Source organism: Lathyrus oleraceus, chromosome 7, assembly GCF_024323335.1.
Source record: "Lathyrus oleraceus cultivar Zhongwan6 chromosome 7, CAAS_Psat_ZW6_1.0, whole genome shotgun sequence".
NCBI lineage: Eukaryota > Viridiplantae > Streptophyta > Magnoliopsida > Fabales > Fabaceae > Lathyrus > Lathyrus oleraceus.
The window spans coordinates 530,309,425-530,324,287 of NC_066585.1; the positions used below are offsets into that span (position 1 = coordinate 530,309,425).

At 38.8% G+C, this 14,863-nt stretch overlaps 1 protein-coding gene across 1 annotated transcript; it reads right to left on the reverse strand.

The window, feature by feature from the left end:
* Positions 1-555: 555 nt before the first annotated feature.
* LOC127100331 (uncharacterized) lies at positions 556-2,270 on the reverse strand. Its single transcript, XM_051037462.1, has 3 exons — positions 1,647-2,270; positions 845-1,549; positions 556-759 (listed from the first exon to the last, which is right to left on the reverse strand). Exons 1-3 carry the CDS (start codon positions 2,268-2,270, stop codon positions 661-663), a joined length of 1,428 nt encoding a protein of 475 aa, XP_050893419.1. The 3' UTR covers positions 556-660.
* Between the last annotated feature and the right edge of the window lie 12,593 nt (positions 2,271-14,863).

Here is a 14,863-nt window from a genome sequence, read left to right on the forward strand (position 1 = left end):
AAATCTAAAATAGGTTTTAGAGGTTTTGATTTTTTGTTTTTAGTTTTGGAAATTAGGAAGAGGACAAAACAAGAAAAAATGGTATTATATTCATCAATGACAAATTTGTAACCATGTTCAACTTTAAAACAATTTTTGAAAATTAGATTACCAAACATGTTTTTTCCTCAAAACTTTTTTTAAAAACTTAATTTCCAAAATGGTTTTTAAAAACTAAAATCTAAAACTCATTCAAACGAGCCCTAAATCTTTTGAAAGACAAATCAATGAAACTTTTCACATCGATCAATAGTCTAAATGTGAAACCTATTTCACATCAGAGGTGATAAATACTATTTATAGTAGTGACCACATTCTTTGAGCACCATATTAGTGCAAGACGCTGAGGGTCCCAATGTTATGTCTATTAAACCCTTATAAGACCCTCGTATGACTAATAAATGACAGACTCCCACATTAATAACAAACTTGGATAATAATTGACTTAACTTTAAAAACAGTTATGTAACTATCAGTCATCTTAATAGGTTCAATACAATCCCCTCACACAATTAGAATTTAAACAAAAGAGTTTCATAATCATAACAGAATCACATATGCCTCAAAACTCAAATCACTAAAATATTAAAATGCCACAATAGAGATGATAACATTCACGCTCTAGTTAGTTTCTTCTTTCGGCACTTTGATCAGATGGAATAAGGCTTCTGTTAATGCAGCTCCATTAGAAGTCAAAGAAGCTCCCAACAAGTATAGTGCCTGAAAACATAGAGATATTTTTATTTATTTTGGACATTAAAGTATATTTTGAAGTATCAATATTCAAGAGTGGATTAATGTTTACCTCTTTCTTTCCAATTCTCACCTCATGCTCCTCCAAATCATCTAAAGGTATGTTGAGTTTTTGCAAAAATGCAATGCTAGAAGTATTATTCTCCAATGGAGTCACTTGGAGATTATCCCACACAATAAATTTTGATTTCCACGTCACAAATCCTACAGCTGATTCAATTGTGCCATATGGAGATCTTGGATCAAATAGATTCATTGCTCTACTTTTTTGATATGAATAGTCGATTACCACACCATTATTACAATACCTATAAGTAGGAGCATCTTGCTCACAAAGCTTTTTCAGAGGCTGTTTCACACAACCAAATTGAGGAGTCACTTTGGGATTTCTTATAGGAGTCCCTAGAGGTATAATCACTATCAAGCATGAAAAATAGAGTTCATTCACACTTTTTTTCAAGTTATTCATACATCCAATGCAATAATTTCCATTCAATTGCTCTACAATAGTTCCTATAGGTGCTGTCAGGAAACTGAATAGAAAATCAACAAAATCTCTCTCAACTTCAGCATACACTATTTTCTTCTTTGATTTGCTTATAGTTACCTTAAGAGCCATAACAGTAGTAGTGGAAGGAACATCAGAAAGTGGAGTCCTTGAAGACAAAGTGCACTTACATGGAAATTTACTATTTGCCAAGAATACATCACTGAGAGGAGACTTGGAGGTTAGTGCTTTCCTTAATAAGTCCAAAATCTATTGACAGAATGCAGAAAAATAAATGAGAATTAGTTTTTTTTTCAATCACAACAAAAAGAAACTTTGATAGGTAAAGTATAAAACACTGTATTACCTCATTTAAACCGACTATTGCGGACATATGTGTAAGCTTGTTGATGTTTTTGTAACCAAGTTGTTGGAGCTGGTGAAGGGTGTTACCAGGAAAGCTTCGGAGCACTTTTAAATCATCGAAAATTAAATATAAAGTTTGTTTCTCAACAAAAACACAATCGCTATTACTAAATTCTCTATGCAACTTAATTTCTTTGTCCATCAATTTCCCACAAGAACAACTAGCACCAGCAAAAGTACTCAACAAACCCTTTCCTTCAACACAGGTGCTACAAATGAAGTACTTTGTAGGTTCTGAATCATCCACATTCACCTTCAGTTTCTGGCAATAAGACTCAGAATCGTTGCGTGGATAAAGCAACATTTTTTTGCAGATACGGTTAAAGAAAACCTCATCACTGCTATTTTCCACACTCTTGTAAAGATTACGTATGCAACCAAATGTTTCTTGCTCTTGTTGATTCTTGAAGACAAGCCTAGTGATAGTTCCTAATGGAAGTGTGAGAAAACTAAACAAAGTGTCGACGAAGTCACCGTTTGCTTCAGCCACAACTACACGATTTTTTTCTTTGTCCACTAAAAGAGTCAAATGAAGCTTTTGTTCTTGTTCTTGCTTGGAAGCCATCACAAAACTGTTAACAACAGTGAAAATATTAGGGTTTCAATAGAATGCAACATAGTATAAATACTAAAAGTTTGGAAAGACCGAATTACCCTTATAAAGATACCATAAAATAATAATGTAATAATAATATCTAACAAAAACAATAACCACAAAACAACAACGGAAATATTTGGATGGTAGCTGATATGTAAGAGATGCAATGAAGATGAAAAGGCACCTAAGAACGAAGGAATGAACTAATTAACATTGGAAGATTAAAAAAACACTTAGATTCATTACATTAATGAATTGGTTGATAATTGTTGTACTGGGAAGGGGCGCACCGATTCAACTCCAGTGACTCTTCTTCCCTTCTCATTCAATTCTAATAAAATAGCTAATGCTTAGGTCACAAGTTAATCCAATTATAATAAAAAATGCTAATGCTTAAGTCACAAATTAATTCAATTATAGTAATAAAAAAGCTAATGCTTAGTCATATACCATTATTTAATCCAAGCATATTTACTTTACTTTACTTTTTATAGGTATAATATAACATGTCTTTCTAATCTCACCGACTTCACCACCATTGAGTTGATTCCACTCGTGCATTATTCCATTTGTGACAACAATTCGACATTGTGGTAACCCTTGAAAAAGAACCTGCGGTGATATGTGTAATGTCGATTCAGTTTTTGCTGAGTTTGTTTTTGTGAATTCTGTAATAATTTGTAAATTATGTAAGTATTGGATTGTGTTGCTGCTGGCCTTTTAAATTTGCATTGCGTATTGTTGCTTTTGTTCTTTTTAACTTGCATTGCGTAGTGTTACAGTTGTTCACAGAGAGAGAAAGAAAAGGTCACAAAAGAGAGCATTAATATCATGAGAAAGGATAATCCTCCGGCAAAATCTATGCCTAGACCGAATTTTGCTGCTAATGGATATGGCTAACACTAAAATAATATTTTTATAAAATAAAATATAAAAAATATTATTTTATTATTTTTTTATATAAAATAATATTAATATAAAATTGTGTGATTAATCAACTTCATAATTTTAATATTATGATGTCTATTAATTAATTTTGGTGTACTAATAAAAATTATTTTTAACATCCGGACGTTATTAACCAACTTCATCACTTTATTACCTTTTTATATTTTATTAATCAATTTTTTTACATTTTTATTAATTAATATTATTTTATTACTCTAAAGATAATGTTCACGGATAATGTTCATGTACTATTCATACATTGTTTATATACCATTTATATATTATTTTTAATTTTAAAAAAAATACCATTTACTATATAAATACGGTATATGTATTTAGTGTAAAATACGGTATATGAAAAGCATAAGTATAATATTATAAGATATACAATTTTGTTTACTTTTGATATGATTCTTTTTTATTTTTAATGTCATGACATGTGTCATTAAGTAATTTGATTGTATTTTAATTTTCAAAAAAGAGAGAAGAAATTGGTCAAGATAGTGTGGTGGGGCGCGACTGTTCTTTCTTTAATTTGTTATTTTGATTGTATTTTGGTTGTCATTTTATTTTGACTTGTTTGAGCTTTGGTTTGTAATTTAATATTGGTTATTATTTTTTACTTCATTACATTTTAAATTGGATATTTTAATCCCTGAATTCGACAGTTTTATGTCGTTATATTGCTGAAATTTCGATACATGGATTGTGATATTTCGTCGCGTTATAACTTTTGCTTACAACATTTCACTCATGTTGTCATTACACACAAACTGTCTTTGAGCAGTTAACTTTGCATTTTACTCATGACTCAATAGAATTGATTTGATACAATCTCAAATCTTATTTTCGATTAAGCATAACATTAAACCTCTTTTCTTAACAAACACAAAAGGTGAGGATCCTTCGAGTCTCGCATTCCCTGAATCCTCGAATAATCGGTCTTGAGGCACACGTCTTGGGAGTGTCGTTTATTCATCCTTTCGCTTCTAAAATGCCTAACATAAATTTGGACAAAAAGATGGGCCATTGGAGTCTAGCATTCTAGTAGAACCTTTGAACAATATTTTGAATGTTCGTTGTCCATCAAATAATTTCTTAAATGCATTGAATGAAAAAGTATCATTGGAGTCTAGCATTCCGGTAATACCCTGAATAGTTAATCCTGAGGCTCACGTCTCGTTCTCATCAAACATTCGTCATTCACTTATAAAGCATACAAGTCGTGTTTTACCGTTATAATGTGATTGAAAACCTTTCACAAGAAAACATTTGTTTAATCCCTTCTAACGCGTACAAACTAGCGTTTAAGCCTCCATCGTGAGTAATCAAGCCATGTTTTACCGTTAGAATGCGATCTAGATAGGTTTCCAATCATAACAAACTTTAATCAATCAAATCTCTTTTCAAAAAGAACAACGCTTAATCATTTTTAATGCGTATACAAACCAACACTTAAGTCTCCCCCGCGAGCATGCAAGCCAACATTTAACCATTAGATTGCGATTTAAACACTTGTTCACTAAAACACACTCAACCAATCAAGCATATCTTTTCTCGCCCATGTACGATTGAAACATTTTCACAAACGGATACTATTTAGTCCTTTCTAATGCGTACACAAACTAGCACTTAAGCCTCCCATGTGCAAGCATACATCTAAATGTTTAAAACTGCTAAAACGCGATCAAACATGATCATTTCTACCGCAAGATAGACAAACGCTAAGTCTCTCATCCACGAGCAAACAAGTCAATGTTTAACCGTTAGAATGTGACCTAAACATATGTCCATTAAAACCAATCAACCAACACTCTTGGCTACCAAGAACTGCGTATCTTTGAGTTCTCCATCGCACCTAGAGATACATAGGAGCGAGATTCACGTCTCATTAAGCACTATAATAAAAAACACCAAAAATATATTTTGTCTTGCGCAGAACTACGTAGCTTTGAATTCCTCATTGTACCTGAGGAAATGTAGGAGCAAGACTCGCAATCTTGTCAAGTAGTCTAATAAAAACATTTTTACGGTCCCTTTTTCTTTAACACATTCAATAACTCAAAGAAAACAATTAACATAAGCCAACATTCAATCGCAAGTTAAATTAAAAGGTTTTCGTTGAGTATAATGGACGTGAGGGTTGCTAATACCTTCCCCTTGCATAATCGACTCCCGAACCTGAATTTGGTTGCGAAGACCATTTTATTTTTCTATTTAAAGGTTTTATCAATATTTTCCCTTTCCTTCATTGGAATAAATAAAGTTTGGTGACGACTCTGTTCAAATCATTTTTTCTGCGACCATCACGAAGGATTGTATTTTTCGAGATGCGACAACTGGCGACTCTGTTGGTGATTATGCTCTAAGAAAGAGATAGTCAAGCCCAACTTAGGTAACCTTGTGATAAATGTTGGCTTTGCTTAATTGTTTTCTTCACGCTGTATATGCTTGCTTTCTTATTCTGCTTTCTCTTTTCATATTATATGTTCATTATCATGCTTATCTGTGGGATTTGAGATGATATCATGAATAAATCTCTACACCCAAGCTTTGGAAAAAGAAGAGAGAACACATAGTTTATATAGTTAGAAGGTATGTAGTGTTGGTCTCCAAGGAACACTCCTTGTGTTCCTATCATGAAGACTTCCCCTAGAGTATACCTTTTCATATATCTCGTTGTAAGACAACTAGTCAATCGCATGACGTTGATTCATGAAGAGTCAATGACTATGGGAACCCCTTTTAGGACCAATTTACATCTTGGTGGTTGCATAATTTTAGTCTCTAAGGACCTCTCCTTGTGTGCCTAATACGAAGACCCCACCCAGGATAAACCTTTTCGCCACTCTCGTCATAAAACGGCTAGCCTGTTGCAGGATGTTGATACGATTAACATCCATGACTCTGGGAACCTTATCCAAAACCTCAGAGTCAGCCTTGTGAGCGGTTTATAGGTAGAAAGCGTATAATTGTCCGCTATAGGGGCCTACCTGATTGGTTGTTCTATGATACTCATGATACCCAAGATCCTAACTATAACTGTGTGACGGTAAAATTTTTGAGTTTAAGCTATTGATTAACTTAACTCATAAAGCAAGAGTCGCCATCGCACTTTTATTATTTCTAAAGGAAAGGGAAAAAGAACGAACAAAATCCAAAGAAGTTTTAAAATAAAACTAATAAAAAAAGAGATAAGGGTACGGGGGTTAGCTATGCAAATAGAAGGTATTAACTTCCTAAACATCTACAGTACTCTATAGGAACCTCTTTGAAAATCTATGTATTTTGGCTTAAAAATGGTGTTGTTTGCAAATGATTGGGGAGATGAGAAAAGAAATGTTTTTTTTACAATTTTTATGTTTGTCAAGACTTTTGGAGTCTCATGCCTACGTACCAACAAAGTGAAATGAATGATCAAAACCTCGTAGTTCATGATAAAAATAACAAAAGATGTTTGTTTTGTTTCATTTTTTATGAAAAGGTATTTTGTCATTTTAAGGAAAATACTCAACTAGTCATCCACAAGTATGAGAATTTTTCATCACCATAGAGAAGGGCTCCAACTTGGATAAAAATCAACAAGTATGTCACTAGCTCTCTTGGATGGAAAATAATTATTATCAATACTATGGGGATATAAGAATTACATCTCAACTATGGAAATGAGTCATGTCTAAGCTTTGAGAAAAGTTTAAAAGAAAAAGTGCACCAAGGGCACAAAATGATTTAAATGAGTTACGCATTTTTTAGTCTTTTGAAATTGGCCTGAATATGCTTAAGCTGTATTAGCATTTATTAAGAAAAATGTTTTGAAAATTACTTGACAAAAGTCAAGGTTTATTGAGAAAATGGTTCAAATTTAAAACAAAAGAGGAGAGGAGTGGAGAAAAAGAGACTATCCTAGAGCATAAAGTAAAAGCTAGAGAGGAAATATTTAAGCAAGAGATAACAAGCTTTATGACATGAGTCGAGCAAGAATTTCCTCCTTTGGATTAAGCCTCAAGCAAGCCAAATAAGAAAAGAATAAATCATGTATAAGATGAAACCAGGATAATCAAACCAAGTCTTCAAAAGAAGTCCAAAGTCAAAGGTACCGGATTAATCTCAAGGTCTCAACTCATCAACTCCCAAAGCAAGGGTCAAGATCTTAGTCCTAAGTCCATAACTCCACAACAATGCTAAGGATAGTAACCATAAGTCCATGAATCAAGAGAATCATTTTTTTAGGGTTTTTCCTTTATTAATGTCTTTAAAAGAAAGAGAAATCAAAGTGGACAAAGAGTAAAAGAGAATGAACATAAATAATATTGTATGAGATGCTAAAATAAAAGCATAAAATAAATGACAAAATGATAAAGAACATAAGATAAATGACATTAAAGTAAAGTTAATACAAAATAATGTTAGTAATAAAAAAGGGAAAGACAATTTGTCATTTTTAGAGAACACTCAACTATTCATCCACAAGCATGAAAATATGAACCTTTACATCATCTATGAGAAGGGCTCCAACTTGGATAAAATCAACAAGTATGTCACTAGTTCACATAAGTGAAAAGGAACCAATATTTTTCAAACAATACCATAAGGAGTAGGAGACTTGCAATCTCACTTATAAAAAAAAACTTTCTTTCGGGACAAACAATACCATAAGGAGTAGGAGACTAGCACCAACAAAAGTGTAACACCCCAAAATTTGCCCTCCTCATTCATGCATTCACTTTTTAGGTCATTTAGCATTTCATGCCATATTGCATCGCGTCAATCAGAATTAGCTCCAAGAAGCTCGAACATCATCCAGGACACTTTGTGGGTTCTACTTAGACGGTCAGTTAACGCAAGGAATAAACTTGAGGTACTATCAACAGGTCTAATTTAGGCCTATTCACCGTACAAATCGCCAAGCTGGAAGAAGCGAGAATCTGCTGCTGAGCTGTCATGCTCGCTAGGCGAGCAGATGCTTCGCCTAGCGAAGAGTACTGTCATGCTCGCTAGGCGAGCAAATCCTTTGCTAGGCGAAGGGCGCGCATTTCAGAAAAAATCAGAAAGTGTTGGGCCTGAGCTGTCCTCATTCAAAGCCCACAAGCTGCGAAATTTGGCCTATAAATACCATAGTAGTCAATGAAATAAACCCTGAACACTGGCTGGACAGAAAAGACCAGAGACTGGAGAAAGAAACCTAGGAACTACTCTGCAGCAACCTTCAGGCAGCTCTGAGAAGTTCACTCCGCCTCACACGAACCCTAATACTACTTTGCAGATCCGGCCGTACCATTCAATCCTAATCAGTCTCTCTCATCAGCTGGAGAGATTTCAAGGTTTCTTGCTCCTTTAACTGCTATAGCTTCGGATCTTTATCCGTGTGGTAATTTTTTCCCTTTCTCGTACTTTATCGCTTTCTTAGCTGGAAGACCTCGATAGGAGGCAATGTTTGAGCCCCTTGGTGGCATTTTACTTTGAGATACATGTTTTGTGTTTTGTATTCGTATCCCCACATGTAGCGCGGTTCCTTCGTCAAGGACTGCCTGTTTGCCCTCGAGCATCCCAAATCCTAAAACCCATAACACACGTTTACTCCTTCTACTACAGGCGAGTAAGTCTCCAAAGGTCGAGCATCCGGTAGATTGCGTAGTGACGTTGTTTGTCCAAAACCCAATCCATAACCCCGTAGTTAGCCGAACTACGGTTTGCTCTGATTCTCATTCCAGATGAGATACGTAGGCATAAGACGCGATGTCTTAGCGAGCACAATTACCCCCAACCCATAGGTCAGCCGAGCTACGAAGACTCTGATTCTCATATTCAGATGAGATACGTATGCAGTGGATGCGACATCCGCGCGAGTCATTTCTCTTAACCTTTTTAGTAAATAAACACATTAGGTAAACCCACACCCTTTATACGAAAACCACAAAAGTGGATCCCGTAGAGTACTATGGATGCGTAGGGGTGCTAATACCTTCCCTTCGCATAACCGACTCCCGAACCCAAGATTTGGTTGCGAGACCCCGTCTTGTCCTTTCCTTTTTCAGGTTTACTTCGAGCGTTTCCTTTCCCTCCTTTGGGATGAATAACGCACGGTGGCGACTCTTCTGTCTTTTTCTTTTGCCGGTTGTTTTTTTTCGCGCACTGTATTTTTCAGGTTGCGACAGCTGGCGACTCTGCTGGCGACCCTAAGAAGTTGACCTCTTGCTGGTCCACCTTCCCTAAGCGAGTCCCTCCTAGCTTTTGTAGTTTGTTTGTTTATTGGGTGTTCATGCTTTTGTACAGTGATTTATTTACCTGCTTTACCTTATTGCATGGTGTGCATATCATTGTTGTATCTGTTGGCTGGCTATGGCTGCTTGGTGATCTTTGTGAGATGAGTTCTATACCCGAACTCGAGTGCACTTAGGATAGGAGAATGGCATAGTCTTGTCGACTTGTGTGGAGTTATTCCTTAGCAAGTTGACTTGCAAGCCCATTCACTTGGTGGAGGTCATGTTGAGATCAATAATGTCACACAAGTAAGTTGTGGTTAGACATTACTTTTTCCAATATAGACCTTAGAAGCCGAGGACCTTAGTTTACCAAACCCATCTTGGCCTATTTGTAGGACGTAGTGCGAAAGTCGTTCAAGTGTAAGACTTGATACGATTGTTACGCGATACTACACTCATAAGAGTCTCTCTTGAGAATATTGTTGGAATACGAGTAGTCGTTCCTCTGATAATATCCGAAAGATGGGATTATGACTATGGGAACCTTTTGTAGAACATGTTTGGCAGGTTTAAACCTTAGTACACTCCTTTTGGGTGGTTCTTAACCTAAACTCCATGCTCGTGACTTGCGACAAACCCTTGATTCATGGTTGATCCGATCAGGCATCCTTAATATCAATGAAACTCAGGTGTTGATAAGGTGTAAACCATAATCCACCAAAATGGGTGGTTGATATTAAGGATAACATGACCCATCCCATGACCTTTGTTTGGTGTGCTCTTGATTTCTCTCCAGACAGTGCAACCTGACAGATGTTCAAGCAGATACAGCAATCCTGATTGACATGCCACTGCATTGCATTCACATCATCACATCATTTGCATTCACATCACTTAACACATGTTTATCCTTTTCAAGGGGGTTTAAATCTTCTTCTTGATTCTAGTCGGGGTTTTCTTCTTACACTGTTTATCAAATGTGAGACTGGAATCAAGGGGGTAGAATACTTTTGGAATTGATAAACATGTCATTGCATTTGCATAGTCATCCGCATGTCTTGCATAACAGGTACCGCCACAGTGTTCTCAGTTTGTTTGGTGTCCCACTAGCAGGATAGCTGACTCAGGCATTCACCGATACGGTACCCAAAGGAATCAACAAAGAGCGATGGAGAGCCTACAAGCAGAGCTCGCCGAGATAAAGATTCGCATGAATCAATTCATGGATTTGGTTCAAGGGGTGGCTCAAGGACATCAGGAGCTTAGATTGTTGGTGCAGAGGGATCCTCCTATTACTCAACCAGAGACGTTGGCTGATCCTCCAGCTGGAGAGGCTAATGGTCCCAATGGACCGGGGCCTATCCCGATCCCGCATGTCAACCTAGATCAACAACCTATTCAGGATGGTCAGGATGATCAGTTTCCCTTGCTTCAGGAAGACTTTGGCATGGACCCCATGTTTAGGAGATTGGAAGAGAGGTTGAAAGCAGTGGAAGGACAGAATCTTCTGGGAGTAGATGTTGCTGACTTGGGGCTGGTCCCAGGTGTGAGAGTGCCACCGAAATTCAAGGTCCCGATATTTGACAAATACAATGGCAGTTCTTGCCCCAAAACTCACGTGCAAGCCTATTTCCGTAAAATGGTTGCATACTCTGATGACGAGAAGCTACTTATGTACTTCTTCCAGGATAGCCTAGCTGGGGCATCCTTGGAATGGTATATGAGGCTGGACAGAGCCCACATCCGTTGCTGGAGGGATTTGGCAGAGGCTTTTGTGAAGCAGTATCAGTATAATGCAGACATGGCTCCGGACATAACTCAACTTCAGAATCTGTCTCTTAAAAGCAATGAGTGCTTCAGGGAATACGCTCAACGCTGGAGGGATACAGCTTCCCGTGTTCAGCCTCCTATGTTGGAAAAGGAAATGGCCAACATGTTCATGAACACTCTGCCTGGACCTTACTTGGAGCGTCTGGTAGGGTGCAATGCTTCCAACTTTGCTGATGTGGTCTCTACTGGAGAAAGGGTGGATAATTACCTAAAGACCTATAAGAGCCAGAGTGGAGATGGATCCTCATCAGGGGTGAAGAAACCGTTCATTCAGGGACAGAAGAGGGGAGAAGGGGATGCAAGTACCATATCTTCTTATCAGAACAGGGATAACCGGAGGAATAACTTTCAGAATTATCATCAGCAACCGTATGTTGCGGCTGTGACCATTCCAGTTGCAGCACCACTACAACAACAACAACCACCACGTCAACCAGCTCAGTATCAACAGCAGCAGCAACCGGGTAACAGACCCGCTTATCAACAGAGGCAAAGGATGATGGACCGGCGTTTCGACACCCTTCCAATGTCGTACGCTCAGATGCTTTCTAGTCTTCAACAACTACAACTTGTGCAACTGCGCACTCTGGCTCCTCCTGTTGGTAGACTTCCGGTGGGTTACGACGCCAACGCTAGGTGTAGCTTCCACTCTGGGGCACCTGGCCATAATATCGAGAACTGCAAAGCTTTTAAGCACGTAGTTCAGGACCTCATAGATTCAAAGGCCATCGACCTTGCACCGGCTCCGAATGTCATTAACAATCCCATGCCCCAGCATGGTGGTGCGAACGTTAATTTGATAGAGGGAAAAGCCAAGTCCATTAAGGATGTGTTGAAGTTGAAGACTCCATTGTTGGATATCAAAGGATGCTTGCTGAAGGCCGATGTTTTCCCCGGTTGTGGGAAGGGTTGTTTGGATTGTGCCACTCAGAGTAGAGGTTGTTTGAAGCTACAGCAGGGTATCCAGGCCTTGCTCGACAAAGGTATCCTCCAGGTTGAAGATTTGTCTGTCCAAGAGTTTGTGGAAGGGGTTGAGGAAGAAGGGTTTGAAGATGCTACTGATGAATTCGCAGATGTTGTTCCTACTGATTCTGTAATCCATGATGATGTATTTATTTTTTCCAATGTGGATGATCCCGATGTAATTAAACTTGATCCCGATGTTTCGGATGCTTGCATTTCAATGAATAAGATTTCCGAGTACGACTGTGATGTTGCTACTATCACTATTTTCTATCCAACTAATCAAATCAGTGTGCCAGAAGCGCAACCCGTGCCACCAGTGCGACGATCTACTATGACCATCACAACCCCTGGTCCTTTACCTTTGACCAGTGAAAGGGCCATTCCGTGGCATTATGGGGGAAGCGTGTATACGCACGATCATAGGGGGGAACAGCCACTGAGAGTAGAAGAAGGTCAGAAGCCTGAACTCGACGGTCCCGCAGTGGACAATGTTGGTGGAATCGGGCGATTCACCAGGAGTGGTAGACTATTCTCACCACCCGCTATTCAAGCTGATAATGCTGATGCTGTGGCGAAAGCCAAGGGCAAGCAAGCCATGAATGGGGGTACCTCTGCACCCCAGGGAGGTTTTGAGCCCACTTTTGCAAAGGATGTGGACGAGCTTCTGAGAATCATAAAGAAAAGCGATTACAAGATAGTCGATCAGTTGATTCAGACTCCGTCCAAGATATCCATTCTCTCACTCTTATTGTGCTCGGAGGCACACAGGGAGGCACTTCTGAAGGTTCTTAATGCTGCTTATGTACCTCAAGAGATCTCGGTAAACCAACTAGAAGGGATTGTCGCCAATGTGCATACAAGCAACGGGTTAGGTTTTATTGATTCTGACTTAACGCCAGCCGGACGCAATCATAACAAGGCTCTGCACATCTCGATGGAATGCAGAGACACCGTGCTATCGCATGTTCTGGTGGATACAGGCTCCTCTCTCAATGTGCTACCCAAGAGAGCCCTGTCGAAGTTAGAAGTAGAGGGTTTGGTCTTGAAACCTTCAGATCTTATTGTGAGAGCCTTCGATGGCTCTAAGAGATCGATGTTTGGAGAGGTAGAATTGCCAATTCTGATTGGATCACAAACCTTCAACACTGTCTTCTACGTGATGGATATCAGTCCTTCCTACAGTTGCCTGCTGGGTCGTCCTTGGATCCATAATGCTGGGGCAGTCTCTTCAACTCTACACCAGAAGATTAAGTTTCCGGTCAACGGACGAATCATCACCGTCTGTGGTGAGGAAGACATCCTGGTCAGTAACCTATCTACATTCAAGTATGTAGAGGTAGAAGGTGAAATTCATGAGACTCTATGTCAGGCTTTTGAATCAGTTCAAATCAAGGATGCAGCTCCGGTGGAAGAGGTTAAAGCGGGTGCCTCTATCTCATCCTTTAAGCAGGCACGGGCCGTGGTGGATTCAGGTGTTGCTCCCGGTTGGGGGCGTCTGTTGGAATTACCAGTGAAAGAAGATAGATTCGGGATTGGATATCAGCCAGCTCTGACTTCTACAACACTTCAGGGGCCGATCACTTTCTCCAGTGCTGGCATCGTTCAGTATGGTCAAGTCTCTGCAGTCAACGAAGAAGATGGGGATAGTGATTGTGACATCGACAACTGGGTGCATCCGAGGATCCCGGGTGAAGTCATCAACAATTGGTCTTCTGAAGAGATTATCCAAGTCACTCTTCTTGAAGAGTAATTTTCTTTGTTTATTCATGCATATCCAAGTCTTACGTTCCGCCCAGGGCGTAATGACTCATTGTAGGGCCCGTCAATGTGACACTTGCATTTTTATCATAAATAAAGGACATCTTTTTGCATTCAAATATTCCGTTCACTGTCTTTCTATTTTTTCAGTTTTTCAAAAAAAAAAAAAATGGCAATGTTTTGTTTAGTTTCCACTTTTTTTTGTTCACACTCATAAGCACATACCATCACTCATGCAGATGCACGTCACCGGATCCTATTGATAACGGTTCTGCTACGGCTCGCTTCGACTTTGAAAATCCAATCTTTCAAGCTGAAGAAGAGGATGATGAAGACTGTGAACTCCCTGAAGAGCTTACCAGGTTATTAAAACAAGAGGAAAGGGTTATTCAACCGCATCAAGAGTCTGTTGAAGTGATTAATCTCGGCACCGAGGACGCCAAGAGAGAAATCAAGATAGGGGCTATTTTGAGAGATGATGTGAAGAAAGGGTTGATTGAATTGCTGCAAGAATACGTTGACATCTTCGCCTGGTCTTATCAGGACATGCCTGGGCTGGACACAGACATCGTGGTACACCGCTTGCCTCTCAAAGAAGGTTGTCCTCCGGTCAAGCAGAAGCTCAGAAGAACAAGACCAGAGATGGCTGTCAAGATAAAGGAGGAAGTGCAAAAGCAGTTGGATGCAGGGTTTCTAGCCGTCACCAATTATCCGCCATGGGTTGCGAACATCGTCCCAGTACCTAAGAAGGATGGAAAGGTACGGATGTGTGTCGACTACCGGGATCTGAACAGAGCTAGCCCTAAAGATGATTTCCCATTACCTCACATCGACGTTTTGGTGGATAATACAGCT